At 40.0% G+C, this 16,732-nt stretch overlaps 1 protein-coding gene across 1 annotated transcript; it reads right to left on the bottom strand.

Annotated features, from left to right (window-relative positions):
* Window positions 1–5,854: 5,854 nt before the first annotated feature.
* Window positions 5,855–15,550, bottom strand: LOC120033377 (CCR4-NOT transcription complex subunit 9-like). Its single transcript, XM_038979695.1, has 8 exons — window positions 15,421–15,550; window positions 14,803–14,982; window positions 14,572–14,687; window positions 14,340–14,449; window positions 14,063–14,172; window positions 6,975–7,073; window positions 6,769–6,860; window positions 5,855–6,522 (listed from the first exon to the last, which is right to left on the bottom strand). Exons 1-8 carry the CDS (start codon window positions 15,436–15,438, stop codon window positions 6,354–6,356), a joined length of 894 nt encoding a protein of 297 aa, XP_038835623.1. The 5' UTR covers window positions 15,439–15,550; the 3' UTR covers window positions 5,855–6,353.
* Window positions 15,551–16,732: the final 1,182 nt, after the last annotated feature.

The following is a 16,732-nucleotide window of genomic DNA, read 5'->3' as shown; positions in this document are numbered from 1 at the left end:
GGCAAAGCAATTCACTTTTTGTCCTGAATACAAAGTGTTATATTTGGGGCAAATCCAATACAACACATTACTGAGTACTCCTATTTTCAAGCATAGTGGTGGCTGCATCATGTTATGGGTATGCTTGTAATCATTAAGGACTGGGGAGTTATTCAGGATAAAAAATAAACAGAATGGAGCTAAGCACAGGCAAAATCCTAGAGGAAAAGATCAATTCACCTTTCAGCAGGACAATAACCTAAAACAAACACAAGGCCAAATCTACACTGGAGTTTCTTACCAAGAAGACAGTGAATGTTCCTGAGTGGCCAAGTTAAAGTTTTGACTTAAATCTGCTTGAAAATCTATGGCAAGACCTGAATGAGTGTCTAGCAATGATCAACAACCAGAGGTTATTCTAACATGTATTGACTCAGGGGGTTGAATACTTCCACTTTGACAAAACTATTTTGACAAAAAATTACAATTAAATCCCTTTAACCCACTTTGTAACAACATATTGAAAAAGTCAACGGATGTGAATACTTGCTGACTGCCCTGTAAGTACTGTAATTACATGCATGTATATAAAAAAAAAAGTAACAAAGAGACAAGAAAAATAATGTATCCAAGGTCTTTACAGGTAATATTGGTGTATTAGGATGTGGAAATTAGTGATTAAAGGTACTATAGATACATTTCTGGATTGAATGGGATGGTATAACACAATAAGACTATAAAGTATCTACCGTTGAAGTCGGAAGTTTACATACGCCAAATACATTTAAACTCCGTTTTTCACAATTCCTGACATTTAATCCTAGTAAAAATTCCCCGTTTTAGGTCAGTTAGGATCACCACTTTATTTTAAGAATGTGAAATGTCAGAATAATAGGCCAAACAACAAACCTGACTCAGTTACACCAGCTCTGTCAGGAGGAATGGGCCAAAATTCACCCAACTTGGGAAGCTTGTAGAAGACTACCCAAAACGTTTGACCCAATTTAAACTATTTAAAGGTAATGCTACCAAATACTAATTGAGTGTATGTAAACTTCTGACACACTGGGAATGTGATGTAAGAAATAAAAGCTGAAATAAATCATTCTGACATTTCACTGTCTTAAAATAAAGTGGGGGTCCTAACTGACCTAAAACATGGAATTTTTACAAGGATTAAATGTCAGGAATTGTGAAAAACTGAGTTTAAATGTATTTGGCTAAGGTGTATGTAAACTTCAACTAGTATACAATTGTTAGCATTGATGGACAAACTACAGCATCATATTTTGTGTTTTATTAAAATAAGGTTTTTCTAAAGTACAATTTTATAAAATTACCCGAGAATCTCGGTAATGAGAATTTGGGGTGAAAATGTACAAAATTCAGGCACATTTTTTAGATTGATTTAAAATAAGAAACTGCCAAAAACTAGACATCTTAGTCTTCAGAATTATAGGTGATTTTTGCAGATGCATCATGGTTTTGTAACAATTTGAAACAGACATGCTTAAAACTGGTTTCATGAGAATCACCCCAATGCTGCATAGCACAGCACTTTTTAAGTCCAGGATCAGCAGCCTCTTTGTCCAACCCTCATCCTCCTATCTTCGTCCATTCAGCCTGTACCAGCCGGGTGGAAAGCACCGGCTCTGTTTTGCTGTGTCATGTTTTCACTGAGTAGTCCAGTCTATGACTTTGTCCTCTTGTTTTGAGAGGTGGAATTCTGAGGGCAGCAGACACTCATGTTTTTTTTTTTTTTTTTTTTTTAAATCTCTGCCATTGTTTGGAATGGCATTCCATTCACTCATCATAGCAATCCTATCTAGGTAGATTTATGAACAAGGTATAAAAATAGTTAATAATCCGCTTATCAACCTTCGCAGTGGAACTCAAACCCATCTAAAATAATGTCTGGTGGGACCAGAAGTTAATCCCTGTCCCAGGAAATGATCTCACACTTGGCCATGTTCATGACTGCTGACATCACCACACCCAGAAATGAATGGAAACACGTCTGATAGCATCCTCACTGAGAAACGTTTGTTAAACAAATGTGCAGTATATGGTTGGTTTGCATATTAAAACACACCTATCAAGCCTTTGAACTTCCAGAGCAAAAAGCAATAAAACGTTAATGCAAAGCAATTCCATTTACTTAATCTAATTTGAATGATTCCTTGTAAAACTATAGTTATTGTGATCGATGACACACCGCACCATCACAACACTCACGCATCACTTATGCTATGCTGTTCTATTTGCAGTATGTTTAGCAATTGAGGTTCATTATTCATGTCGGCTATTGCTAATAAAATACCTTCTTTAAGTCTGCCTGTCCTCTTCTCATACTGACACCAGTTACACACATGTATAACATACTGTGTGTACATACAGTCCCAGTCAAAAGTTGACAAACATACTCATTCAAGGATTTTTCTTAATTTTTTACATTGCAGAATAACAGTGAAGACATCAAAACTATGAAATAACACATATTGAATCATGTAGTAACCAAAATAAGTGTTAAACAAATCGAAATATATTTTATATTTGAGATTCTTCAAAGTAGCCACCATGATGACAGCTTTGCACACTCTTGGCATTCTCTCAACCAGCTTCATGAGGAATGCTTTTCCAACAGTCTTGAAGGAGTTCCCACATATGCTGAGCACGACCTCAAATCATCTCAATTGGTTTGAGGTAGGGTGATTGTGGAGGCCAGATCATCTGATGCAGCACTCCATCACTCTCCTTCTTGGTCAAATAGCCCTTACAGTGTGTGCTGGGTCATTGTCCTGTTGAAAAACAAATGATAGTCCCACTAAGTGCAAACCAGATGAGATGACGTATCGCTGCAGAATTCTGTGGTAGCCATGCTGGTTAAGTGTGGCTTAAATTCTAAATACATCACAGACAGTGTCACCAGGAAGGCACCCACACACCACCTCCTCCATGCTTCACGGTGGGAACTACACATGCGTAGATCATCCGTTCACCTACTCTGTGTCTCACAAAGACACGGCGGTTGGAACCAAAAATCTCAAATTTGCACTCATCAGATCAAAGGAGAGATTTCCGACGGTCTAATGTCCATTGCTCGTGTTTCTTGGCCCAAGCAAGTCTCTTCTTATTATTGGTGTCCTTTAGTAGTGGTTTCTTTTCATCAATTCGACCATGAACCCTGATTCACGCAGTCTCCTCTGAATGGTTGATGTTGAGATGTGTCTGTTACTTGAACTCTGTGAAGCATTTATTTGGGCCGCATTTTCTGAGGCTGGTAACTCTAATGAACTTATCCTCTGCAGCAGAGGTAACTCTGGGTCTTTTTTTCCTGTGGCGGTCCTCATGAGAGTCAGTTTCATCATAGCGCTTGATGGTTTTTGCAACTGCACTTGAAGAAACTTTCAAAGTTCTTGAAATTTTCCAGATTGACTGACCTTCATGTCTTAAAGTAATGATGGACTGACATTTCTCTTTGCTTATTTGAGCTGTTCTTGCCATAATATGGACTTTGTATTTTCTTCTATATACCACCCCTACCTTGTCACAACACAACTGTTTGGCTCAAACGCATTAAGGAAAGAAATTCCCCAAATTAACTTTTAACAAGGCACACCTGTTAATTGAAACGCATTACAGGTGACTACCACATGAAGCTGGTTGAGAGAATGCTAAGAGTGTGCAAAGCTGTCATCAAGGCAAAGGGTAGCTACTTTGAAAATATAAAACATATTTCGATTTGTTTAACACTTTTTTGGTTACTACACGATTCCATGTGTTATTTCATAGTTTTGATGTCTTCACTATTATTCTACAATGTAGAAAATAGTAAAAATTAAGAAAAACCCTTCAATGAGTATGTGTTTCCAAACTCTTGACTGGTACTGTATATACACACAGTGTGTTATACATGTGTATAACTGCTGTCAGTATGAGAAGAGGACAGCAGACTTAAAGAAGGTATTATTATTATTTACAATGACGGCCTACCCTGTAGAAAATATAGAAAATAGTAAAGAAAGAAAAACTCTTGAATGAGTATGTGTGTCCAAACTTTTGACTGGTACTGTGTGTATGTATGTATGTATATATATATATATATATATATATATATATATATATATATATATATATATATACACACACACACACACATTTTGTAGTCCAAACTATCTTCTCCACTGATTCCATTTCCTCTACCTCTTCTAAATCTCTGTCATACCGTCTGACCACATCATTTCACTGGGTTCAGAAATAAAAACATGTCTCCCAAATAATTGAATTCATCCTCACCAAGAACCCTGCAACAGATTTAAATGTTACTAATTGAAGCTGGTCAAGTTTCTCTCTACATACAACAGTCAATAGGCTAGCAAACATGGAGGAATGAATGTATTGACAGACATAAAATGAAGGGACAGCAGGCTGGAGAGAGGATAGCTACTGACTCACCCGATGGAGGGGCATCTCAGCTGGGTCCAGGTGCGTCCTGTGCCTGTTGTGGTTCCGGAGCTTGAGACAGGGAGGGGAGCTGGCCCTGTCTATCTGGCTGGGTCAGCTCTGGCTCTGCATGCCACTGTAGAGAGCTGAGAGAGAGGCAGGCAGGGATAGCTGATCCTTACTGAGTCAACAGTCGCCAACAACACTCTGACACACCCTTCCCATCCTCCACTCTCTCCCCCCTCCATTCATCCAACCTCGTCTTTGTTGAGGTTTTTTTTCCATTCAAAAGGGAGTGTTAAATGGGCAGTCAGTTTGAAATGTAATGAGCTGTACAAAGATCCTGAGCCAACAGCCCAGATCAAAAAGTATGTTATTACTTTAAGCTTCAGCTACACATTTTAGGTCTTCTTTTGATAAATATAAAAAGGCACTATTCATTCATAAACGAGGTGAAAGGTTATGTAGGTGCCCCAAACTGAACAACTGGGGTCATACTTTTCCATAAATGACTAACCCCATGTTAACAGCATTACTCTACTGTATATAGTCTACCACACATCATTGTAAGGACTTATAAAACTGAACTTAAACATGTTAACGCATTGAAATTATTTGAGATTTGTTCAAGATAAAGACAACCTGCTGCAATGAGCCCAAGTGAACACACACGAAGAAACTTCAAGCTATCAAAAGACAGGGGGCAATTACCTAAAGGGAGACACCTTACTCATCAAAGATGCAGTACACTCACACTTGGCACATCAGGTTAGTGTTTTTATAATGATGAATAAGCCAGGTCAGAGGAGGAGAGTTTAAAGAGAAGAGGCATTTCTCAATGTTTTTTGTAACCTTTATTTAACTAGGCAAGTCAGTAAAGAACAAATTCTTATTTACAATGACAGCCTACCAGGGAACAGTGGGTTAACTGCCTTGTTCACGGGCAGAATGAGAGACTTATACCTTGTCAGCTCAGGGATTCAATCCAGCAACCTTTCGGTTACTGGCCCAACGCTCTAACAACTAGGCTACCTGCTTTACCACTGACAGAGAACAAGGCTGTGTTGAGGCCGGAGTTACCTCTACAGTTTAGCACTGAGAACATTAACTTGTTTTTCTGACCGAGTCTCCACTCAGGTTCCAGAGCATCAATAATACACTGCAGCAGCTCAGGTTTCACATAGATAGACAGGGCCAAGGCTCAAATGGGGGGGTCCCTTATCTGTTAACACTGAAGCACGCCAACACGTTTACCTTGCAGCAACCTCTGTAATATACACAACACAGAAGCAGCTTGATTTCAGTTGATTTCCATACACTAGCCTATTTGAGATGTGTATATCTATAACACATGCGTGTAACTACAAAGCAGTTACTTGGTAATATGTTATTACACAAGAGAAAATATGCCACATAAACAGTATCGCGTATGTCAAGGTGTAACATTTTATTCTGTCGTGTACTTCAACTTCAGAACACTTAGTGAAGACTCCAAAATGTCCTTGAGAAAAAATATAGAACTAATAGTTTGGAGGACAAGTGAAAAGGCATCCATATACTTCTGGAGATAGGGCAGACAGTTTGATCTGAATGAAAGATACTGTAAGAAAACGGCTGAGTAGAGGTCTTTCATTCAATACAGTCTTTCGTCACAAAATATGCAGCCCTTTATGAGTCCGTCCGTCATTCAAACTGGTGCCTTTTTCCTGTTTCTGGAAGCTGGGTCCTTGCTGGTGAGTATCACTCAGTGCAGCTGCATGGTAAGTAGGGTTGCAAAATTGGCAAGATACCCAGGTTTTACATAAATCCCATTTTGGAAAATTCCCAGATTTCCTGATTATTTCATACGGATTCCAGGAAAGTCTTCGTAAACCTGGGAATCATGGGAAAGTTACCATAATTGTGCAACCCTGCTGTAGAAGTGAGGAGAGCTACTGTGCGGGCAGAGGGATCCCCCTGGGGTCTGTGACTTGCCCTTCCTGTAGGTTCTTCACCAGCTGTGCCAACCAGCGTTTGGTGGTGGTGTCGTCCTTCAGGACCTGGGCAAACGTGGTGTCTTTAAGCTGGTCTGGTAGACACTGACGGAGGGCCTCTCGGGCTCTGGTGTGGGGGCAGAGGTGAGAAAAACAAAGTCATGTTAGTTATGATAGTGAGTAAGTCACTATCAGCAGAATCTATTATCTATCAAGATAAGACCATGACCACATCCACTGTTTTCAGTTCCCAATATCATTTCCCCAATATGTTTTTTTAGTAATTCCTGGAAAATTGCTTCAAAAACACTGAAGGAATGAACGCAGGCTAAATGAGACAAGCAACAGCGGGTCGAAGAGTTGATTTCAATACCTGGAGTTGTCTGACAGGCGTAGGTAACAGCGGACAACATGTTTCAAAAGACGAGCAGAGGGCTCTTTGGAGAGCTGAAGAACCATTTTGCCCTGAAAGAGAGAACAAAAATAAACTTTTTTTTTTATTATTTAAAAAAATATTCAGGATGCAACCAATGTCTGGAAAAGTATAATATTTTGAATATTGGTTAACCTTGAACTTACAAGTATCATGGCCACATGGGAGAAGCGTTCATACGTTTGGCAAATGTATGCCAGCCCTGTGTCATCAAGTAGGATTTTCTGTAGTATAAAAGTTGCTACCTGTCGAACAAAAAAAATGAGGGTTGAAATTAGTGATGCACCGATATGACATTTTTGGCCGATACCGATATCTGATATATTCCATGCAACAAAAAAAAACGATACCGATAACCGATATTAAAAATTGTTACGGCCTTTTAAGCATTCTAGTACAATTAAATAGTTAACACACACACACACATATATACATGGACGCAGCAGTCTAAGCCACTGCATCTCAGTGCAAGAGGTGTCACTACAATCCCTGGTTCGAAGCCAGGCTGTATCACATCCGACCGCGATTGGGAGTTCCATAGGGCGGCGCACAATTGGCCCAGCGTCGTCCGGGTTTGGCCAGGGTAGGCCGTCATTGTAAATAATAATTTGTTCTTAACGGACTTGCCTAGTTAAATAAAAGGTTACACACACACACTGACCAAAAAGTTATTTTGGTGGCATTTACGTAGATCCCTATTACCAGTAAAACATAAACAAAACCTATTTCTTTCACTTACCTGCTGTGCTGTTTCGTTGTTGACTTGTTTCATTCTCAACCAGGATTTCTATGGAACGCTGTTTGGGTCTTTGCGCGTCAAAAAAGATACACGTCAAATAACACTATTCGACGTGTCAAATAGCATGACATAATCTGTTTCAGTAGCTATAGTTAAAATAATTAATGAGACAGTTCTTATTTGATTAATGGTGATCGGACCCATCTATGTGAAGCCAACCACAATAAGGATTAGCCACAATAGTAGACTTTGCGGTTAGCCTTCAAAACAAAAGTATGGCATAATACTATTTATATTAATTTGCATCACTGCCAATGTCATACTTTTATTTTGAAGGCAAACTGCAAATTCCACTATTGTGCCTAATCCTTATTGTGGCTAGCTTCACAACACATAACCCGGTCCGGTCGAGCGTCACTAGCCAGATGAAGCGAGCTGGCTGCTTATAACGTTAACTTTTGGAAACTGGGTTAAGTAGCTGGCTAGCTATTTATTTTCATGAACTGAAGTTCAATTTCAATAGGCGTTCAACAAGTGGCAACCTAGCTAATACTTACTCACAAGGATTCCTAAATCATTGCTAAGGAAAATGAAAATGACTGTAGTTTCTACTGGTCATTGTTTTCAGGCTGGTTGTATTGGTGCTAGCTAGGTACCAAGCTAAAGCTAGCTACCCCAGAAGTTGCGGTCGAACAAATTATGCTTTATTACCAACGCACTATTGTAAACACATCGTTCGTGGCCGGTGTTTGCAGACTTTTTTTGTACAGCTTTGACAGTGCTACTGTATCTTTTTTCACACGCAAAGACCCAAACGGCGTTCCATAGTATGTATGTCGTGAGGCTAATAGCAGTGACACTATTGCTGTGCAACTCTGGTAAGGCAACATCTGAAAAATAGTGCACTTGGTAGTGTGTACCAGTGCTCGACCAGTCGGCGAACATCACCCACGGCAGGGAACGGTTGATTGTCAAGGGCAATGAATTCCATTATCTTGGCTTTAATGGATTTCGCCTTTGAGTTGTCTCGCTGAAATTGTCTTACTCTTTCAATTGACTGCTCAATCCACACAGCAGACATTGCGGGCTAGATTAGGAATGCTGTGTTGCCCGTGTAGCGCAACATTTTACGTGGTGTTATTACGTCATGTACCTACGTTATATAGGTGTGCACGGTAGCTTTGACATCAGTTTTTAACGTCGATGTTAAACTAGACATCGGGCCGATGCCGATGTTGGCATTTTAACTAATATTGGCCGATTCCGACATGTTCACCGATTTATCGTACTTCCCCAGTTGAAATACACTTATCTTTAGAGAGACACAGAGAGAGAGAGCGCAAGAGCGACAGAGAGAGAGCGCGCGAGAGAGTCTGTCATCATACAAGAAACATTGTATAAAGGAGACGGACCCACTGGTTGCCCTCTAGGCTACGGAGAGCTGAAAGGTCCATCCACCAAACAACCAGGTGTGAAACAGGGAAGAAACTCAGGGGGTATGCTAATTGGGTATAGAGCACACCTAACCCTCTCTATTAAACTAGTCAAAACAGGAACATTTTACATCTGGCTAGAAATTAATAAAATGTCCTGTGTGCTTCCTATATACCCCCAATAGAATCCCCATACTTTAACGATGACAGCTTCTCCATCTTAGAGGGGGAGATCAACAATTTCCAGGCCCAGGGACATGTACTAGTCTGTGATGACCTAAATGCCAGAACTGGACAAGAACCTGACACCCTCAGCACACAGGGGGACAAACACCTACCTGGAGAGGACAGCATTCTCTCTCCCATATGCCCCCCTAGGAACAACTATGACAACATAACCAACAATAATGGGTCACAACTTCTGCAGCTCTGTTGGACTCTGGGTACGTACATAGTCAATGGTAGGCTTTGAGGGGACTCCTATGGTATGTACACATATAGCTCATCTCTTGGCAGTAGTACTGTAAACTACTTTATCACTGACCTCAACCCAGAGTCTCTTAGAGCGTTCACAGTCAGTCCACTGACACCCCTAACAGATCACAGCAAAATCATACTCTACTTGAACAGAGCTTTGCTCAATCATGAGGCATCAAAGCCAAAGGAGCTGAATAATATTAAGAAATTATATAGATGGAAGGAGAGTAGTGTGGAGATCTACCAAAAAACAATTAGGCAACAACAAATTCAATCCCTTCTAGACAATTTCCTGGACAAAATGTTTCACTGGAAAAGTGAAGGTGTAAACCTGGCAGTAGAAAACCTAAACAGTATATTTGACCTCTCAACTTCCCTATCAAATCTAAACATTTCAAACAGAAAACCTAAGAAAATTAAAAATGATAAATGGTTTGATGAAGAATGCAAAAACCTAAAAGAAATTGAGAAACCTGTCCAACCAAAAACATAGAGACCCAGAAAACCTGAGTCTACACCTTCACTATGGTGAATCACTAAAACAATACAGCAATACACTACGGAAAAAGAAGGAACAGCACGTCAGAAATCAGCTCAACGTAATTGAAGACTCTAACCACTTCTGAGAAAATTGGAAAACGCTAAACAAACAATTATCTTATCAAAATGGAGATGTATGGGTAAAACCCTTCTACAATCTATTTGGCTCTATAACAAAGAACAGCAAAAACATAGACATTATAAAATACAAATCTTATAATCAACTATTAAAAGACTACCAGAACCCACTGGATTCTCCAATTACCTTGAATGAACTACAGGACAAAATAAAATAAAACTCCAACCCATAAAGGCCTGTGGTGTTGATAGTATCCTCAATGAAATGATAAAATATACAGACAACAAATTCCAATTGGCTATACTAAAACTCTAACATCATCCTTAGCTCTGACATCTTCCCCAATATTTGGAACCAAGGACTGATCACCCTAATCCACAAACAAACAAACAAACCAAAAAAGGCAAAGTCTTCACATGCTTTGTTGCCTTCGACTCAACTTGGCATGAGGGTCTGCTATACCCATTGATGGAAAGTGGTGTTGTGGGAAAAACATACATTATAAAATCCATGTACACAAACAACAAGTGTGCAGTAAAAATAGGCAAAAAAAATACAATTTCTTCCAACAGGGACGTGGGGTGAGACAGGGATGCAGCTTAAGCCCCACCATTTTCAACATATTTATCAACGAATTGGCGAGGGCACTAGAACAGTCTGCAGCACCCGGCCTCATCCTACTAGAATCTGAAGTCAAATTTCTACTGTTTGGTGATGATCTGGTGCTTCTGTCACCAACCAAGGAGGGCCTACAGCAGCACGTAGATCTTCTGCACAGATTCTGCCAGACCTGGGCCATGACAGTAAATCTCAGTAAGACCAAAATAATGGTGTTCCAAAAAAGGTCCAGCCGACAGGACCACAATACAAATTCCATCTAGACACAGTTGCCCTAGAGCACACAAAAAAACTATACATACCTTGGCCTAAACATCAGCACCACAGGTAACTTTCACAAAGCTGTGAACGATCTGAGAGACAAGGCAAGAAGGGCATTGTATGCCATCAAAAGGAAAGTAAAATTTGACATACCAATTAGGATCTGGCTAAAAATACTTGAATCAGTTATAGAACCCATTGCCCTTTATGGTTGTGAGGTCTGGGGTCCGCTCACCAACCAAGAATTCACAAAATGGGACAAACACCAAATTGAGGCTGCATGCAGAATTCTGCAAAAATATCCTCCTTGTACAATGTAAAACACCAAATAATGCATTCAGAGCAGATTTAGGCCAATACCCACTAATTATCAAAATCCAGAAAAGAGCTGTTCAATTCTACAACCACCTAAAAGGAAGCGATTCCCAAACCTTCCATAACAAAGCCATTACCTATAGAGAGATTAACCTGGAGAAGAGTCCCCTAAGCAAGCTGGTCCTGGGGCTCTGTTCACAAACACAAACAGACCCCACAGAGCCCCAGGCCAGCAACACAATTAGACCCAACCAAATCATGAGAAAACAAAGAGAATTCTTTCCAATGTGTCAAGTAATTAACAAAGAAACTGAGCAAACTAGAATGCTATTTGGCCCTAAAAAGAGAGTACACAGTGGCAGAATACCTGACCACTGTGACTGACCCAAACTTAAGGAAAGCTTTGACTATATACAGACTCAGTGAGCAGAGCCTTGCTATTGAGAAAGGACGCCGTAGGCAGACCTGGCTCAAGAGAAGACAGGCTATGTGCACATTGCTTACAAAATGAGGTGGAAACTGAGCTGCACTTCCTAACCTCCTGCCAAACATATGACAATATTAGAGACACATATTTCCCACAGTTTACACAGATCCACCAATAATTTGAAAACAAACCCGATTCTGATAAACTCCCATATCTACTGGGTGAAATACCACAGTGTGCCATCACAGCAGCAAGATTTGTGACCTGTTGCCACAAGAAAAGGGCAACCAGTGAAGAACAAACACCATTGTAAATACAACCCATATTTATGTTTATTTATTTTCCATTTTGTACTTCAACTATTTGCACATCGTTACAACACTGTATATATACACATAATATGACATTTGTAATGTCTTCATTGTTTTGGAACTTCTATGAGTGCAATGTTTACTGTTCATTTTTATTGATTATTTCACTTTGTATATAATCTATTTCACTTGCTTTGGCAATGTTAACATATGTTTCCCATGCCAATAAAGCCCCTTGAATTGAAATAGAAAGTGAGAGAGCTACAGAGAGTAGAGGTTGACTGATTAATCGGAATGGCCGATTAATTAGGGCCGATTTCACGTTTTCATAACAAAATCGGTAATCGGCATTTTTGGACACCGATTATGGCCGATTACATTGCACTCCATGAGGAGACTGCGTGGCAGGCTGACTACCTGTTATGCGAGTGCAGCAAGAAGCAACGGTAAGCTGCTAGCTAGCATTAAACTTATCTTATAAAAACAATCAATCTTAACATAATCACTAGTGAACTACACATGGTTGATGATATTACTAGTTTAGCTAGCTTGTCCTGCGTTGCATATAATGAATGCGGTGCCTGTTAATTTATCATCGAATCACAGCCTACTTCGCCAAAAGTAGGCTGTGATGATTTAACAAGCGCATTCGCAAAAAAAGCACTGTCGTTGCACCAATGTGTACCTAACCATAAACATCAATGCCTTTCTTTAAAATCAATACACAAGTATATATTTTTAAACCTGCATATTTAGTTAATATTGCCTGCTAACATGAATTTATTTTAACTAGGGAAATTGTGTCACTTCTCTTGCGTTCCGTGCAAGATATATGCAGCAGTTTGGGCCGCCTGGCTCGTTGAGAACTGCGTGAAGACCATTTATTCCTAACAAAGACCGTAATTAATTTGCCAGAATTGTACATAATATAACAGCAATATTTAGACTTAGTGATGCCACCCGTTAGATAAAATACGTAACGATTCCGTATTTCACTGAAAGAATAAACATTTTGTTTTCGAAATGATAGTTTCCGGATTTGACCATATTAATGACCTAAGGCTCGTATTTCTGTGTGTTATTATGTTATAATTAAGTCTATGATTTGATATTTGATAGAGCAATCTTGACTGAGCGTTGGTCGGCAGCAGCAGGCTCATAAGCACTTTCGTGCGTTTGCCAGCAGCTCTTCGCTGTGCTTCAAGCATTGAGCTGTTTATGACTTCAAGCCTATCAACTCCCGAGATTAGGCTGGTGTAACCGATGTGAAATGGCTAGCTAGTTAGCGGGGTGCGCGCTAATAGCGTTTCAATGGGTGACGTCACTCGCTCTGAGACCTTGAAGTAGTTGTACCCCTTGCTCTGCAAGGGCCACGGCTTTTGTGGAGCGATGGGTAACAATGCTTCGAGGGTGGCTGTTGTCGATGTGTTCCTGGTTCGAGCCCAGGTAGGGGAGAGGAGAGGGACGGAAGCTATACTGTTACACTGGCAATACTATAGTGCCTATAAGAACATCCAATAGTCAAAGGTATATGAAATACAAATGGTATAGAGAGAAATAGTCCTATAATAACCACAACCTAAAACTTCTTACCTGGGAATATTGAAGACTCATGTTAAAAGGAACCACCAGCTTTCATATGTTCTCATGTTCTGAGCAAGGAACTTAAACGTTAGCATGTTTACATGGCACATATTGCACTTTTATTTTCTTCTCCAACACTTTGTTTTTGCATTATTTAAACCAAATTGAACATGTTTCATTATTTATTTGAGGATAAATTGATTTTATTGATGTATTATATTAAGTTAAAATATAAGTGTTCATTCAGTAGTGTTGTAATTATCATTATTACAAATAAATAAATAAAATAAAAATCGCCCGATTAATCGGTATAGGCTTTTTTTTGGTCCTCCAATAAATCGGTATCGGCATTGAAAAATCATAATCGATTGACCTCTAACAGAGAGATCTACAGAGAGAGAGAGAGAGCTACACAGAGAGAGAGAGAGAGCGCTACAGAGCGAGAGATACCGTTTTGGAAAGCTCACTGCCAGACTCCATTATGCGAAGGCACAGGGGAATGATTTCTGTCGTCAACAGGAAATTGATCACTTCCTGCTCATCTGTTTTGACCAAGGCACCTGCCAATCAAACAGGAACAAGTTATAGAGAAACATACTGTATTGTCAAAGTAATTGGATCATTTCATTACTTAGGCAATGACAACATCAGAGAGTGAGATAGAGAAGAAAAGACAGAGAAGGCATCATAGCAATAGAACCACAAAAATGATATAAAGGATATTTACCGATGACTCCTAGGCTGGTGAGTCGGAGGTACTCAAATGGTCGTGTTTTGCTGACAGTGTGTAAGAAGGGGTACAGGAATAGAGGAATGTGTGCTGCCAGAAATGCCGATCTGTGATAAACAACCGTACTTAAGTTACACATTTCACATGATATAGAAGAAAATACACTGACTGTTTTGGTTAAGTGCACTGTACAATTCAATCATGATGAGAGAGGAATCAAGGGACCCACCTTGTCTCTGGATGAGAGGCCACGCACTGCAGAAGTGCTAATGCGTTGCATACTCTGTTGGACTGGTGAGCGGTGAGGGTTGGGGGGTTTATTGAGGGGTAGATGTTGACAATTTCCTATTTTTGAAAGAGTATGAAGCGGGTCATCATCAAGTTTAGAGCCACACTCACAGAGGAAAACCATGCTCCATCCTGCTGGAGACTAGCCAGTGAGTGTTGTCCACAATCTTACCTGCAGGAGAGCAGCTATAGTCCCACAGGAGTGCCATAGCATTGGAGCCAAATCTGGCACGGACTCCCGTTTTTTACTGAGCTCAAGCAGGGCATTCTCGCGGGTCTCTGGGCTGGACAGCTCGTTGATCCACTGGTAGATCTTTTCCCTATCCACTTGAGCCAGAGCCGTGGTTACAGCCTGTTTTACAGGAGAGGTGGACACATTGAGCTAAACTGACATTGTGTTTGAATTATGCAGTTAACAACAGGGTTAGCAATGCGTTTCTAGCCACCTTCATGAATGAATGAGTTAGCTAGGTAGCTAGCTGGCTACCGAACGCTAGCTAACAAGTGTCAACAACAATATGTAAATTCACGTTACTTTCATGGATACAGTAACTTTCCCACAAATAGTTCGCTACCATAGTTAGCTACCATAACTAGCTCATTCAAATGCAAGTATTATCCAAACAGTTCGCCACAAGAGGGGTTCGAAACATCTTTGTAACAAGTTTAGCATTAGGTAGCTAATAGCAAATCTACTGGCCAAAGTCAGGCCTTGTGCTAGCAAAAAAGCCTTGTGTTAGCTCTTGTTAACCTAGCTAGATAACGCTAGCAATATCGTTTGTGTACTTACTGCTCCTGTAGCCAGCATTCTATGCAGCGCTTGGATATTTTAGAAAAACGTTTCGTAAAATATAAAAATATGTTCTGTTGTGAAAACATACAACGAATCTCGCGAGAGCGCAACTGCGTTTAACCTTTCAACTCAGACGTGGCTCAAGTGATCCGCTGGGAAAGTGTCGTGACTATTTCCGCCTTTTTCTGTTTTGGACCAGACTTCAATATTATGCACTTGTTCGATATTGCAGCCGACAGTGGGCGACTCCCGAATGACAGATCTACAACTAATGATTATTATGATTATTATTTGTAGATAATTCAATCAGTCGGGCTCCCGAGTGGCGCAGCGGTCTAAGGCACTACATCTCAATGATAGTGGCGTCACCACAGACCCTGTTTCGACTCCAGGCTGTATCACAAGCGGCCGTGATTGGGAGTCCCATATGGTGGCGCACAATTGTCCCAGAGTTGTCCTGGTTAAGGTTTGGCTGGTATAGGCCGTCATTGTAAATAAGAATTTGTTCTTAAAATTAACTGACTTGCCTAGTTAAATAAAGGTTACATTTTTTTTAAAGTCACAATTTACCTACAATGCATCATGGATTTGAAGCTCTCCAACACGGCCAAAATAATGAAATTCATATTTTCGATACGCTACCTCTTATCTATATATATAGGTATTTGTGGAGTACTTTACATCTACTGGTGTATATCATGGTTGTCATTTTTGTGCGTTTTGACTTTGAGGCCCATAAAAAAAGGGCGTTGATCCACATTCTCTCAACTGAGCCACACTCCCATTGCTACATGCATAAATATAAACCTTAGTTACATTGATAATAACAGAGTGGTAGTTTTTGATACAATTCTTTTTCATTATACTTACAATTGTGACGTGTGTACATAACATGAACACCCTTTTCTGATGATCTGCATCCTACATATTGAGCAACTAAAGTTTGAGTTGATCACAGAGTGAAACAATTTTATTTCAACAATTATCTGTTTTTATTCATAGGCATTGAAGTTAATGTATGTCAATCGGACCAGGTAGTAGGAGGAGTGTTCCACTGCACTAATAAGCGCTCAAATAATTGTCTGTTTAGTGCCCAGTTCTAATAAAGCAGCTCAGTCCATCCAGATCCCCTTTGTAGCATTACTCATTAACCAGTCCAGCCAACTGTATTTGTTTGTTTTGGGGGCGGATCATGTGATGCAACCATAGACAGGTGTTCATTAATTGATGTTAGTTAATCCTTCAACAGTTGGCTAGAACACAGTCCCTAGCACAGAAAAGGTTTCAGAAACACTGGGCTGGATAGCAC

This window comes from Salvelinus namaycush, chromosome 40, assembly GCF_016432855.1.
Source record: "Salvelinus namaycush isolate Seneca chromosome 40, SaNama_1.0, whole genome shotgun sequence".
Lineage (NCBI taxonomy): Eukaryota > Metazoa > Chordata > Actinopteri > Salmoniformes > Salmonidae > Salvelinus > Salvelinus namaycush.
The sequence above is the reverse complement of the archived record's forward strand: the minus strand, read 5'-3'. Positions and strand labels throughout refer to the sequence as shown.